General features: G+C 39.9%; 1 protein-coding gene across 1 annotated transcript; it reads left to right on the plus strand.

Moving 5' to 3' along the window:
* The first annotated feature begins 1,605 nt into the window (after positions 1-1,605).
* LOC133634286 (uncharacterized) lies at positions 1,606-4,872 on the plus strand. The gene is made up of 2 exons (XM_062027413.1): positions 1,606-4,205; positions 4,453-4,872. Exon 1 carries the CDS (start codon positions 1,606-1,608, stop codon positions 3,871-3,873), a length of 2,268 nt encoding a protein of 755 aa, XP_061883397.1. The 3' UTR covers positions 3,874-4,205; positions 4,453-4,872.
* Positions 4,873-15,028: the final 10,156 nt, after the last annotated feature.

Genomic DNA, 15,028 nt, shown 5'->3' on the forward strand with positions numbered 1-15,028 from the left:
TGGTACTAAAGAAGCAATGGGCAGGAGAGCTACAGGATATGTAGTGGCAGCCATAGATGGTTCAGTCCACATCCCATTGCCTAGCCTCATTGAATGTAGAAATATCCCAAACGATAGAGATGAAATTCCCACACCCAGTGCAGCTATGCAACACAGTCATCTAAAGTCAGTAGCTCACCTTATCCCTGACCTGGACTCTAATGCCCCCATACTCATGCTTCTCGGACGGGATGCTATTAGAGTTCACAAAGTCCGTAAACAGATAAGTGGCCCTAACAACGCACCCTATGCACAAAAATTGGACCTCGGGTGGGTCATAGTAGGAAACGTGTGTTTAGGTGATGTCCACAAAACTCTCGCTGTGAAGACGCTGTTCACAAATACAACTGAGAAGGGGCGTCCTACAATGTTTGAGCCATGCCCCAATGTATTTAATGTAATAGAGAGACATTGTGAGATACAAGTTCCATTCAGCTTCAGCACTCAACTTGTGGATAGCGCTTGTGAACCTGATCATTTAGGATGTAATGTGTTCAAACAAACCAGACATGACAATTACATCGCACCCTCCATTCAGGACAAAGCCTTCTTGAAAATAATGGAAGAAGGACTACAAAAGGACACAGACAAGAGCTGGACAGCTCCATTACCATTCAAGTCGCCACATCAAAAACTCCCTAACAGACCGCATGCCCTGAGCCGCTTAATGTCTCTTGTTCGTAGCTTTGAAAGGAAAGAAGAAATGAAGGAACATTTCATCACGTTTATGGACAAAATATTTGAAAACAAACATGCAGAGCTTGCCCCTCCACTGAAAGACGAAGAGGAATGTTGGTATTTGCCACTATTCGGTGTCTACCACCCTCGCAAGCCCAAACAGATTAGGGTCGTCTTTGACAGCAGCGCGAAGTACAAGAATGTGTCACTAAATGATGTGTTGTTGACAGGACCAGACCTTAACAACTCACTGTTAGGTGTCCTAATACGCTTCAGAAAGGAAGCTGTTGCCTTCACAGCCGACATTGAACAGATGTTTTACTGTTTCAATGTTCGAGAGCAAGACAGAAATTACTTGCGTTTTTTGTGGTTTCGTGACAATGACATTTCCAAAGACATTGTAGAGTATAGGATGAGAGTCCACGTCTTTGGGAATAGCCCATCACCAGCAGTGGCCATATACGGCTTACATCAGTCTGTTCTACGCAACCAGCCAGATTGTGATCCAGATGTCAAGCAGTTTCTCACACACGACTTCTACGTAGACGACGGACTCAAATCCCTCCCCACTGTTGAAATGGCTGTGTCCTTATTACAAAGAACCCGTGACACACTTGCAAACTCAAATCTAAGACTGCATAAAATAGCAGCTAACAGAAAAGAGGTACTCGAAGCATTCCCTTCACAAGATCATGCCAAAGACCTAAAGGACTTGGACTTTGAAGCTGATTCGTCCCCATGCAACGTAGCCTGGGTCTCCTTTGGGACCTAAAGAAAGACTGCTTCACCTTTAGAGTGTCAGACGAGACAAAGCCCTTTACTAGACGAGGTGTTTTATCAACAATAAACAGCCTTTATGATCCATTAGGCTTTGTAGCACCAGTGACAATGCAGGGAAAGTCCATTCTGCGTGAACTTATGGCAGAGAATGGAGACTGGGATGCACCATTGCCCTCAGAAATGGAAGAGTCCTGGACCCTGTGGAAAGACTCACTTAAAGAACTGTCCAACTTGACCATTCCCAGAGCATACGCAGAAATTTCTCCCTCAACAACTACAAAAAAAGAGTTGTTGGTATTTTCGGACGCATCTACTAAGGCTATAGCTGCAGTGGCCTATTTAAGAGTAACAGATGCAGCTAGGAACTGTGAAGTAGGCTTTGTTTTAGGTAAGGCAAAGTTAGCACCACGCCCAGATCAGACCATACCAAGATTAGAGCTTAGTGCTGCTGTGTTAGCAGTTGAGCTTGCAGATCTTCTCACTGACGAATTAGGCTTTGAAATAGACTACACTGCATTCTATACAGACAGTAAAGTAGTTCTAGGTTATATCCACAACGAGACAAGAAGATTTTATGTCTACGTGGCTAACCGTGTTACGAGAATCCGCAAATCTTCTCAACCAAGCCAATGGCATTACGTACCGAGCAGCCAGAACCCAGCAGATCACGCCACACGTTCTGTTCCTGCTTACCAGCTACCCCTTAGTAACTGGCTCACTGGCCCTGACTTCATGCTCCAAGATCAAAGTCCCTCAAATGACTCTTTTGAACTTGTTGAACCTTGCACAGACTCTGATGTCAGACCACAGGTGTCTACACTCAAAACCACAATCTCAACCAAACAACTTGGCTCTGACAGATTCAACAAGTTTTCGACATGGAAGTCTCTCAAGCGTGCTGTTTCGAGACTACTACACGTCATACATAACTTCAAATCACTGCCAAGCAAAATCAATCACTGCCGTGGTTGGCACTACTGTGAGACAGGACTCACTGTAGACGAGTCAAACCAAGCCCAAAACATAATCATTCAAGCAGTACAACAGGATGTGTATGCCAAGGAATTGAAGTGTGTGCAAAAACACGATAAACTACCCCGAACCAGTCCTCTCATGAACCTAGACCCCTACCTGGATGAAAATGGACTTCTTAGAGTAGGAGGTCGCATCTGTGATTCAAACTTGACCCCAGGTGAAAAGAACCCACTCATAGTTCCTGGCCAACACCATATTGCAGCTCTTCTCATTAAGCACTACCACGAGCAGACCCGACACCAAGGTCGCCTTTTCACAGAAGGAGCTGTTCGCTCTGCAGGATGGTGGATTGTAGGTGGCAAGAGAAAGGTGAGCACAATCATCTATCATTGTGTAACCTGCAAAAGACTTCGTGCCCCTATGAGTACACAAAAAATGTCGAACCTCCCTCCAGACCGTCTTACAACGGACCCCCCATTCACTAATGTGGGCTTAGATGTTTTTGGCCCATGGTTTGTGTCTTCACAGCGCACAAGAGGAAGTATCATCCAAAATAAAAGGTGGGCTGTCTTATTCACATGCTTGAGTATTAGAGCAGTTCACATTGAGGTGATAGAGTCTCTCGATACCTCTAGCTTTGTTAATGCATTCAGACGGTTTCTGGCAGTAAGAGGACCTGTAAAAAGCGTTCGTTTTGATAGAGGTACCAATTTTGTCAGCGCATGTAAAGAACTGAAGATCCCCTCAAATTTAGACAACACAGCTGTACAAACCTACCTTAAAGATCACGGATGTACATGGACTTTTAACCCTCCACACGCTTCCCACTTTGGCGGGTCATGGGAAAGAATGATTGGACTTGCCCGGAAAATATTGGACACAATGTTTTTCCAGCTCAAGACCACTAAACTCACTCACGAAGTTCTTGTCACCTTCATGGCAGAAGTTGCGGCTATTATAAACGCAAGACCCCTTGTCCCTGTTTCATCGGACCCAAGTGACCCTTTCACTTTGACTCCGGCCACTCTTATAACCCAAAAGGTAACCCCTCTTAAGGCTCCAGTTGGCAACTTTACAGCGTCAGACCTCTACAAACACCAGTGGCGCCAAGTCCAGCACCTGTCAAACACCTTCTGGGACAGGTGGAAGAAGGAGTTCCTTCCCACTCTCCAACCACGTCGCAAGTGGCATTCTAGCCAGCTTAACGTGAGCGTAGGTTCGGTCGTTATACTCAAAGACAGCCAAATTCCCCGAAATGAATGGCCTCTTGCACGTGTAACTCAGGTGTTCCCAAGTAAAGATGGCAAAGTCCGTTCAGTAGAGCTAAGGGTAGTCAGGTCAGATGATACAAAGGTATTGACCAGACCCATCTCAGAAATTGTACCTTTGATTATTTCATGAGAGGTATTTGTTTTTTCCAGTTATTTTTGTGGCGTTTATCCACGCCAAGCGGGGAGTGTTCTGTTTCAACTAAAAGTTGTAAACTCTTGTTGTTGAAATGTGTTGTGCTTAAATAAGCTTGTTATGTAATTAACATTATTACATGTGTATTTGTCGCCATCATGTGGTCATGGCAGTTAATACATCTTTGAGAAGTGTGTATTTTGAATCAAACTTTATTGACCGGAAGTTACATAAGCCAAGCAGAGAAATCTCCGGTTCCAGCACGTACTTTATGGTGGTTATTTTCGAAGAAAAACTGCATATATCCTTTGTTTAAGGTTGCATCGCCGGTATGTATCATAAGTTGAACTTTGAAACTTGGTTTTTGTCTAAAATATTTCGAGCTAAATTTATGATTTTTGATGTATGATCTTTGCCATACTCATTAGCAATAATTTGCGAAGTCATCTAAGATGGCGTCGTAGTACAATTTCCCTTTGTTTACCTTCTCATGTCTTGTAAGGTAGCATTACAGCATATATATGAATACATTTGCATAACATATGTATATATTGACTGTATTGTTTGTCTTTTTAGTTTCACCCTTTTGAATGTCATTAAACCTGCTGACAACGCTCATCGGTCTCCAGAGTCGTGACGTAAGAAAGGTGTTAAACAGCCCTTGCATCAGACATGCACCCCTAACGGCACAATATGTATGTATATATATATGTATCCAGGACCAGGAGGCGTGTGGGTCGGATCACAGCTGACTCTTCTCACCCTGGACACACACTATTCTCCCCTCTCCCCTCAGGCAGGAGACTACGCTCCATCCAGACCCACACCTCCCGCCACCTGAACAGTTTTTTCCCCTCGGCCATCAGGCAAATGAACAAGAACTCCTAACAGCAGCTCCTTGAATTCCTTTAATCCCTTCTAAGTCTATCTGATAGCTCAGTCACAGCTCTTTTTATACCAAATATGTGTTATATGTGTTTTATGTCGCACGTTTGCACCAAGAAAAATTCCTAGTTTGTGAACCCGTTCTCAAACAATGGCAATAAAACTATTCTGATATGTTCTGATATGTTCTGATATGATATATATGGTAACACTTTAGTTTGGGGAACACATATTCACCATTAATTAGTTGCTTATTTACATGCAAATTAGTAACATGTTGGCTCTTAATTAGTCATTATTAAGTACTTATTAATGCCTTATTCTGCATGGCCTTATTATACAAACCCTGTTTCCATATGAGTTGGGAAATTGTGTTAGATGTAAATATAAACGGAATACAATGATTTGCACATATTTTTCAACTCATATTCAAATGAATGCACTACAAAGACAAGATATTTGATGTTCAAACTCATAATTTTTTTTTTTTTTTGCAAATAATAATTTACTTAGAATTTCATGGCTGCAACACGTGCCAAAGTAGTTGGGGAAGGGCATGTTCACCTCTGTGTAACATGGCCTTTCCTTTTAACAACACTCAGTAAACGTTTGGGAACTGAGGAGACACACTTTTTAAGCTTCTCAGGTGGAATTATTTCCCATTCTTGCTTGATGTACAGCTTAAGTTGTTCAACAGTCCAGGGGTCTCCGTTGTGGTATTTTAGGCTTCATAATGCGCCACACATTTTCAATGGTAGACAGGTCTAGACTACAGGCAGGCCAGTCTAGTACTCGCACTCTTTTACTATGAAGCCACGTTGATGTAACACGTGGCTTGGCATTGTCTTGCTGAAATAAGCAGGGGCATCCATGGTAACGTTGCTTGGATGGCAACATATGTTGCTCCAAAACCTGTATGTACCTTTCAGCATTAATGGCGCCTTCACAGATGTGTAAGTTACCCATGTCTTGGGCACGAATACACCCCCATACCATCACAGATGCTGGCTTTTCCACTTTGGAGCCTATAACAATCCGGATGGTTCTTTTCTTCTTTGGTCCGGAGGACACAACGTCCAAGGTTTCCAAAAACAATTTGAAATGTGGACTCGTCAGACCACAGAACACTTTTCCACTTTGTATCAGTCCATCTTAGATGAGCTCAGGCCCAGCGAAGCGGACATACCACAACACTGGATATTGTTCAGATAAGTTAAATTTAAGAACTTTCACACAAAGCAACACTATGTCATAGTCACGTGTCACAGTCACTACGTGACTATGACGTGCGTATTTTCTGCGCATGCGTAATGACGGAGGGAGGAGGGGGTCTTAAACGACCATTGTGTGTGTGTGGACAAGGATAAGGTTAGGTGGGATTTACCCTGGATAACTTTAACCGGCTTAGTGTAAACGGGGCTTTAGACTGAAGTCACATTTGAAAAAATCAGATTCCAATCAGATTTAGGACCACCTCCTGATGTGGCCTGTATCTGATGCCAAAAGATCAAATCTGAAGCACTTTGGAGCGTTAAGACTGTCAAAAAAAATCACACCTGTCAATTGAGGGCAAAAAACCCCAGATTTGTTGTGCAGTATAAACGGGGCCGAATAGCCCCCGGGCCGCAATTTGGACACCAGTCCATGTTGTCTTTACAGTTTTTTCCATTTGCTTACACACAATTTTACTAACATTGTGTCTTTTTTCAAAAGGATTTACACACTTTTCCAAACACAACATTCAATTTTCTTAAATCCTAGATTATTTGCAAAATGACACACTTCGGTCAAAACATATGCCCATTCATCAAAATAAAGCAAGCATTTGTACAAATTCAGTTTTATTGTCATCTCACTCACACATACTTCAAATGATAAGACACTATTGGAGTGAGTTACCCAGAACAGTGATAAATACAAAACACATTTGTAAAAAAAACCTATTTTACTATAAGAAATCACATGTTTGGGGCATTTTTCCCGACCTTTTTAGCATATATGATGAATGATTACTGTAACTTGACAAAATATATTGGCAAATCCACAGCAATTGTCATTGTTTACTTTGAAGTGGGCCTACACGTAAGGACCTAAAGAGAAAGTAAAAATATCCTGTAATCTTTTCAAGGACTGCTCAACAATGATGCTGCAAACTGCAAATATTTATTTTTACCACAGTCAGGTAAAGTAACATAACACAGTCGTCAACAAGGACATGCAGTACAAATAAAAAGGTTTGAATTTTTTTTTGGAGATAAAGACGTGTGTATCACAATCCTAGTGTGAGTGTAAAGGGTGAAAATGGGTGTATCACAATTGTTATCTGTGTGCAAGATGTGAAGATGTGTGTATCACAATCCTTATATATGTGCAAGATGGGAAGGTGTGTGTAAAGCAGGCCTGGGCAATTATTTTGACTCTAGGGGCCAAATTTTGAGAAAAAATGTGTCTAATCAATAAAACACTGAATATTGACAACATATGAACGTCACACCCCCTCTCGATCGACATATTTTACAATCAATCAAGCAAAAGGCAACAAAAATGCAACAAACAGAGCAAAATATGAACGCGAAGGCTAAGAAAAACACTTCCTACTAGCTGATATATCACTAAACTTTAGAACTTTGTTGTAAAAATATCCTTCCGCGTCTGTCCCTGACACCCGCATTTCAGGCTGGCCGCTCTGGAAAGTTAAAGTTAAAGTACCAATGATTGTCACACACACTAGGTGTGGTGAAATTTGTCCTCTGCATTTGACCCTGGGAGGTGAGGGGAGCAGTGGGGAGCAGTGGGCAGCAGCATTTTTGGTGATTTAACCCCCAATTCCAACCCTTGATGCTGAGTGCCAAGCAGGGAGGTAATGGGTCCCATTTTTATAGTCTTTGGTATGACTCGGTTTGAACTCACAACCTACCGATCTCAGGGCGGACACTCTAACCACTCTAACCGCTCTGTGGAAACGCTCCCCACTCACAGTGCTTGGTGCCTCGTCTGAGCTGCTGTGACTTCAATTACCATAGTAACTAATTAGATTACCTTAGTAACTAGTATATCATGCAAAAGTGCAGATTCCAACCATTGAAATACATTGTATTGTTCAATACTTACAGTATTGAACAATAGGTACTTACGCTCCCACATACATATACAAATACAGTACATATTTACACACTCAAAGTTCGTACATCCACACGCACATTCATTATACAAACATACACATAATGTACATATACATTCACTGTACAAACATACATATACACATACTGTACATATACACTCACTGTACAAACACATATACACATACTGTACATATACATTCACTGTACAAACACACATACTGTATACACATACTGCACATATACATTCACTGTACAAACATACATATACACATACTGTGCATATACACTCACTGTACAAACACATATACACATACTGTACATATACATTCACTGTACAAACACACATACTGTACATATACATTCACTGTACAAACACACATATACACATACTGTACATATACAAGTACATATGCACACATACACTCATGCACATAATCGCGTTTCATCAAACATATATTAAAGATCGGTAGGTTGGAGTTCAAATCCCAGCCGAGTCATACCAAAGACTATAAAAATGGGACCCATAACCTCCCTGCTTGGCACTCAGCAACATAGGGTTGGAGTTGGGGGTTAAATCACCAAAATGATTCCCGGGCGCGGCGCCGCTGCTGCCCACTGCTCCCCAAGGGGATGGGACAAATGCAGAGGACAAATTTCACCACATCTAGTGTGTGTGTGACAATCATTGGTACTTTAATCTGAATCTTAATCTTAATGTTGTTGTCCTAGGGTAAACTGGGTATAACACAGTGGTTCTCAAACTTTTTTTTGTCATCCCCCACTTTGGACAAGGGGGAGTTTTCAAGCCCCACCTGCCCCAATCGCCCCAACAGAACGCTAATGCTAAGCTTAACATTTTCAAATTTATTGAACATCAAGTAACATCAAGTTGTATACATTCAAACTCAATAACATAAAATAAAATCAAGTTCAATAATAAATAAAATAACTGCAGCTGTGGTATAACTTGCATCAAGTTCAATAATAAATCAAATAACTTGCATCAAGTTCAATAATAAATCAAATAACTTGCATCAAGTTCAATAATAAATCAAACAAAAGTGTTATAACTTGCATCAAGTTCAATAATAAATCAAACAAAAGTGTTATAACTTGCATCAAGTTCAATAATAAATCAAATAACTTGCATCAAGTTCAATAATAAATAAAACAAAAGTGTTATAACTTGCATCAAGTTCAATAATAAATCAAAAGTGTTATAACTTGCATCAAGTTCAATAATAAATCAAAAAAATTGTTATAACTTGCATCAAGTTCAATAATAAATCAAATAAAAGTGTTATAACTTGCATCAAGTTCAATAATAAATAAAATAAAAGTGTTATAACTTGCTTCAAGTTCAATAATAAATCAAATAAATTGCATCAAGTTCAATAATAAATAAAATAAAAGTGCCACTTTGCAATCTTTGCAAAAAAAAAGGAGGAGCTATGCATTTTGGCAAGACAGGAAGGTGAACAGGGGCGCCGCTAGGGATTTTGGGCCTCATGAAAAGAATCTTTACAGGGCCCCCAACACAGCGGCAACATTTTTTGATGCTATTTTACATACAATTATGCATTTTAATGGTATTCTGAATACAATGGAATTAATTTTGAGTCATTTATTTGCTGCACCACTGATTCTTGAGACTGTAGTAAAATGTATTATATTTTGTATTATATTATTATTATTTCAACACACACAGCTGCTCACCTCCTTCCTCATGTGGGGTCACTGGGGCTGATTCAGGGGCAGGGGGACTTGGGGGCTGACAGACAGCTGCTGCTGCTGCTGCTGGTGCACTTGACTCTGTTCAGAATGAGGCATCATTTTGACAAGAGGGGAGATCAACTATTATTGAATAAGAACAGCTTGATAAATGTTTGACTGGAATGATTATTTAACTAATATAGCAGTAAAATGTAAAAATCCAGAGTTTTCTTGAGCTAACATGGTGAGAAAAGTGAGCTAGCTTATTACCACAGACAGGGACAAAGTTAATATGCATAACTTTCCACCACAACTAACAAACCCACCTTTTTTTGGGAAATATTGGGTGACATATTGTCGACCCTTCAACTCCTTCTCCTCTCTTATTTTATTTTCCTTTCTTTTTTGGCTGCCTGATTTTTGAGGCATACTGCTGTCTCCTCCGCTTTGCCCGCTGTGGCGCTGTCTGTCTGGGACAAATCGCCGGTGCTCTACCTGCAGCTGATCCAGTCGGACTGAACCATTTTACGTAAATAGAGGGGGGAAGGGAGGGCCCTGCAGGTGTTGATGCTTCCAAAACAAATAAAGGTATTGTTACCAGGACATGGAAAATAAAACATGTGTGATTATATGTTAGTTAATAACTTAGTGTCATTATTTTTTCTGTATTATAATTTCATCATCATTAGGGGCCTCTCTGGGCCCCCCTCCATCATGGGCCCCTAGAATCCGTCTCCTTTACACCCCCTTTTCGGCGCCCCTGCAAGTGAACATGAGTTTTACAGTACTCCAGCATTAGTAGCTGCAATGAGCCTGTTTTGCACTGCACAGCTTTTCAAATCGGGGTTGCAGGCTTGACACTGCCACTGTTAAAACCTCATTGAGTTCGGGGCTGAGCTGGCTTGACGTGAGTGCTTCCCGGTGAATGACACACAGTGTGTCCAATGCGCATTTGGCGCAACCCTCTTTATTAGAGCCTGCAGCCCGTTTCTTTACCCTGTCATGGTCTGTGCGCCATCAGAGCAAAAGCCCACACAGTTTTCCCATTTAAGGTCGTGTTCTTTGAGGAAACTGTCCATTATCTTGAACCGCTCATCAGCAGTGGCTCTATTTTTTATGTATTTGCAAAACAGCAAATCCTCGCACAGTGACTCGCCATTCACAAAGCTTCCGCTTAGCCCCGCCCCCATTAGTTACTGTTGCTGTCTGTCAAACTTTCGCTCCTACCTAGAAATTTAAAGCCTACAGGAAAAATAAGTAATTTACATTTATTTATATAGCGGATTCAACAGACAGAATCACAAAGTGATTTACAGTGTGTATAGAAAATGAAAGCATAGTAAAAAAAAAAATCTAAGAATATAATTAAAAAAATAAAAAAAAAGTAAAGTGAAATTTCCTCCCGTTCCTCGTTCCCCACCTGTCATGTCTCTATTCCCCACCAGTGGGGCGCGCCCCACACTTTGAGAAACGCTGGTATAACACATGGCACACTGACAAAGCTTAACCTATTGTTACTATAACAAGCTACAAGGTTAATGTAGGTTGCTTCTCTTTCTTCCCCTCCATTTTTCTGCATTCTTTCGTATCTCAAGTTATCATTATGTATATGTATTGTTGCATTTGAACAACTGTATTGTTGATAATAAAGGTAAAGTATTGGTATTGTTCATTATCAATAGCGCTATTTCTATTGGTATTCGTATTGCTCCATTTTAGTGTAATAATGCTCATTGTCATTTCTGTATTATTTTTTATTTTCGCTAACTGCTTATTTGCTATTACTTTTACCATCATATTTGTACATGTCGTATTTGCTGATGTTGCTCTATTGTTGTTGTTGTTGTTGTGTTGTGTTTGCTGTTGTTGTTTTTGTCTCTCTGTCTAATCCCCCTCTTGTCCCCACAATTCCCCCGTCTTCCTTTTTTTCTCTTTCTATCCCCTCCTGCTCCGGCCCGGCTGCACCAAATGATAATATAAATACATTTAATAAAGTCAAATACAAATAAGGCAACAAGAGAAGTATCCTACACTTCTCTTTTGTAAAGTAAATCTGAACAGCCGATATGGGGCATATACATCTACTATATGATTTGCCTGAGAAGCTGGACAGGACAAAAAAATAAATAAATAAATTACTGCACATCATAATAGCAGCTACAGTTTCGATGTTAAATATCTAAAAAATATATTTGGGAATGTCCGGCGGGCCAGATTGAAAAGCTTAACAGGCCGCATGCGGCCCCCGAGCCTTAATTTGCCCAGGACTGGTGTAAAGCAGTGTATAATATTTCGCAAAAACTGTAAAGCAGAGTCTATGCCTAATATTAGGCATATCTGCACAGTGGTTGTGTTTACTGTGTGTAGTTAATTGTGTGAACATTTAAAATATAGTGAGTAAGCAATTGGAAAAAAACTGTCTTATCCAGGCACTGCTCTGCAAAAAGTCAGTGTTCAAAAACAAGAACAAAACACACAAAAATTAGGGTTATTGTACTTGAACTAAGGATTGTCAAGACTTTCCAAAACAAGTAAAATTAGCTAACCTCAATGAACCCAAAAATACCTTAAAATAAGTATATTCTCACTAATAACAAGTGCACTTTTCTTTTGAAAAAAAATAGACCTTTTTTTTTAATATGTTGGAAAATATTCTTAAATTAAGTAAATGCTAGTGCCATTATCTTGACATAATGATATGCGCTTGGCATTACATTTCTTGAAACCAGCAAACGTATACTAAAAATGAGTTTATTTTTCTTAATGAAAAGGCAACAAGGCAACTGCTTATCCAAAAAAATAGTGCTCAATACCGTGGTAGAGCGCAATATATGTATGTGTGGAAAAAAAATCACAAGACTACTTCATCTCTACAGGCCTGTTTCATGAGGGGTTCCCTCAATCATCAGGAGATGATTGAGGGATGATTGAGGGAACCCCTCATGAAACAGGCCTGTAGAGATGAAGTAGTCTTGTGATTTGTTTCCCCCACACATACACACACACATATATATATATATATATATCAATCAATCAGCTTTATTTGTCCATTCTTACATGTACAAGACACATAAGAACTGAAATTACATTTTCGGCACAATCCCGCTAAGAGCAGACATACGTTACAGGGAGACAAGACGGGACCGCCAACGGATCAGCCTCACTTAGGCGCTCCTTAAAAAGGTGGGAAAAAGGTGACATTGGGGAAGGGGGGAAGTAAAAAAAAATATCAGTCTGAGGCTGGACCCTCAGGAATGGTCCAGACTGAGTCCGAGGAAAAAAACCTCACATAGCATGGCACACATAAACATGGTACATGTAATCACAACAACTCGCAACAGAGTCATCCAACAGGGCTTTGGAGGCCGGCAGCTGCTGTTGAGCGCTGCTCAGCCCCCACAACCCCGGAGGAATTAAGCAGTGGTGAAGGCGTTGATTTGGGGAGGGGTGTGTGCGTGCATGTATGCCCAATTAACTTGGGTGAGATGTTGGAATTGTCTTTATGGGCCGAGGCCGGCCCCAAGAGTTCAAGAGTTCAAGAGTCCGACCCAGGTGCTTTTGAAAAAAAGGGAAAGGTCAAAAGCGTCCATCTTTGAGGAGTCCTCAGGGGAGTGTTTTCAAACAGCCTGTTCCTCAAGGCCATTCGAGGGAGTCAAATCGTAGATTAAGATGTTGTTTTTTCTTCGAGCAGTCAAAACAATGACATTCCTGCTCTGTATGCTGGCTCTGACAATTCCAATTTATTCTTTCTATAACTTCATCAAGATGGAATCTACCTTGCGATTCAAATCAGCAATCGCTCCAGTCTGTGATCCCACAGCACGACCCAATCCTTCCATTGCGTTGAACAGCCTGTTGGCCCCTTGAGTGGCTGCCATCGTCTTCCGAATTTGACGATACACCAGAGCAATGCCCAGCCCAATCAGCAAATGCCCTGCGATCACAGCTCCAAATAGGTAGATGTCTTCCACGTCCTCGATGGAAAGGACTGAGAGGCACATGATTCTCCAAGTATTCCAGGAATCTCTCACGTACCCCGCAGCAATGGTTCCATCAGGGCAGCCAGGCTCCCCCGAACCTCTTTTCCTTGTCGAAAAGACTGTGTCAATTGCGTCGAGAGTCCAGTTGATCAAATTCATTTTGATGTTTAGATTTGAGGACAGCTCAAGAAAAGAGGCTTCAAAATAGTTCAGACAAGACAAAAACAAAGAGAGCAAGCAGGGAAGGAGGGAGCGGAGAAAAATGCGACCGCCCTCACCAGAGGCAAGACAGAAAAAAAAATAAAATAATAATATATATATATATATATATATATATATATATATATATATATATATATATATATATATATATATATATATATATATATATATATATATATATATGTATATATATATATATATATATATATATATATATATATATATATATATATATATATATATATATATATGTATATATATATATATATATATATATATATATATATATATATATATATATATATATATATATATATATATATATATATATATAGGCCCTGCGATGACGTGGCGACTTGTCCAGGGTGTACCCCGCCTTCCGCTCGATTGTAGCTGAGATAGGCTCCAGCGCCCCCCGCGACCCCGAAGGGAATAAGCGGTAGAAAATGGATGGATGGATGGATGGATATATATATATATATATATATATATATATATATATATATATATATATATATATATATATATATATATATATATATATATATATATATATATATATATATATATACACAGCCCGGCCCCCCGCCACATTTTTTTCATTGTAGTTTTGAAGGATTTACCTGAATGTGCATGAACTATTTCTGTTCAAAATAGTTTGAAATGTCACATGTTAAATGTTTAAATATTAACTGTCTGTTTACTGTACTGTGCCAACTGTACTACTATATGAGTACGTATTTTCTCTTGTTTCATTGAAAATAAAACAGCAAAGTCCATTTGGCTGTACCCAAAGTAAGAACTGAACTGGGCAAGAAAGCATTTAGGTTTTCAGCAGCGATCTGTTTTAATTATGAGACACAATTGTGTCAAAGTCATGATTTCTTATTTCATGCTTGAAATAAGAAATGATTACTTTGAAAAAGCAGCTTTATTCTTGTGAGTGTTGATGACACAGCTTTGCAACAATTGATATTCTAGTTTCAAGCATGTTTTACTCAATATGGGTCATAAAATCTCAACAACAAGCTGTAATATCTTACTGAGATCATTTAGGACCAAAACACTTAAAACAAGTAAAACACTCTAACATAAAATCTGCTTAGTGAGAAGAATTATCTTATCAGACAGAAAATAAGCAAATATCACCCTTATTTGAGATATTTAATCTTACTTAGATTTCAGTTTTTGCAGTGTGGGGGCAAGGTGGGACAGCGTGTAATTCACCAG

The sequence above is a fragment of the Entelurus aequoreus genome, linkage group LG18 (assembly GCF_033978785.1).
Source record: "Entelurus aequoreus isolate RoL-2023_Sb linkage group LG18, RoL_Eaeq_v1.1, whole genome shotgun sequence".
NCBI classification, from domain to species: Eukaryota; Metazoa; Chordata; class Actinopteri; order Syngnathiformes; family Syngnathidae; genus Entelurus; species Entelurus aequoreus.

Coding starts and splice junctions, on each gene's coding strand:
- LOC133634286 (XM_062027413.1), top strand. CDS start 1,606: ATGCAGGGAAAGTCCATTCTGCGTGAACTTATGGCAGAGAATGGAGAC.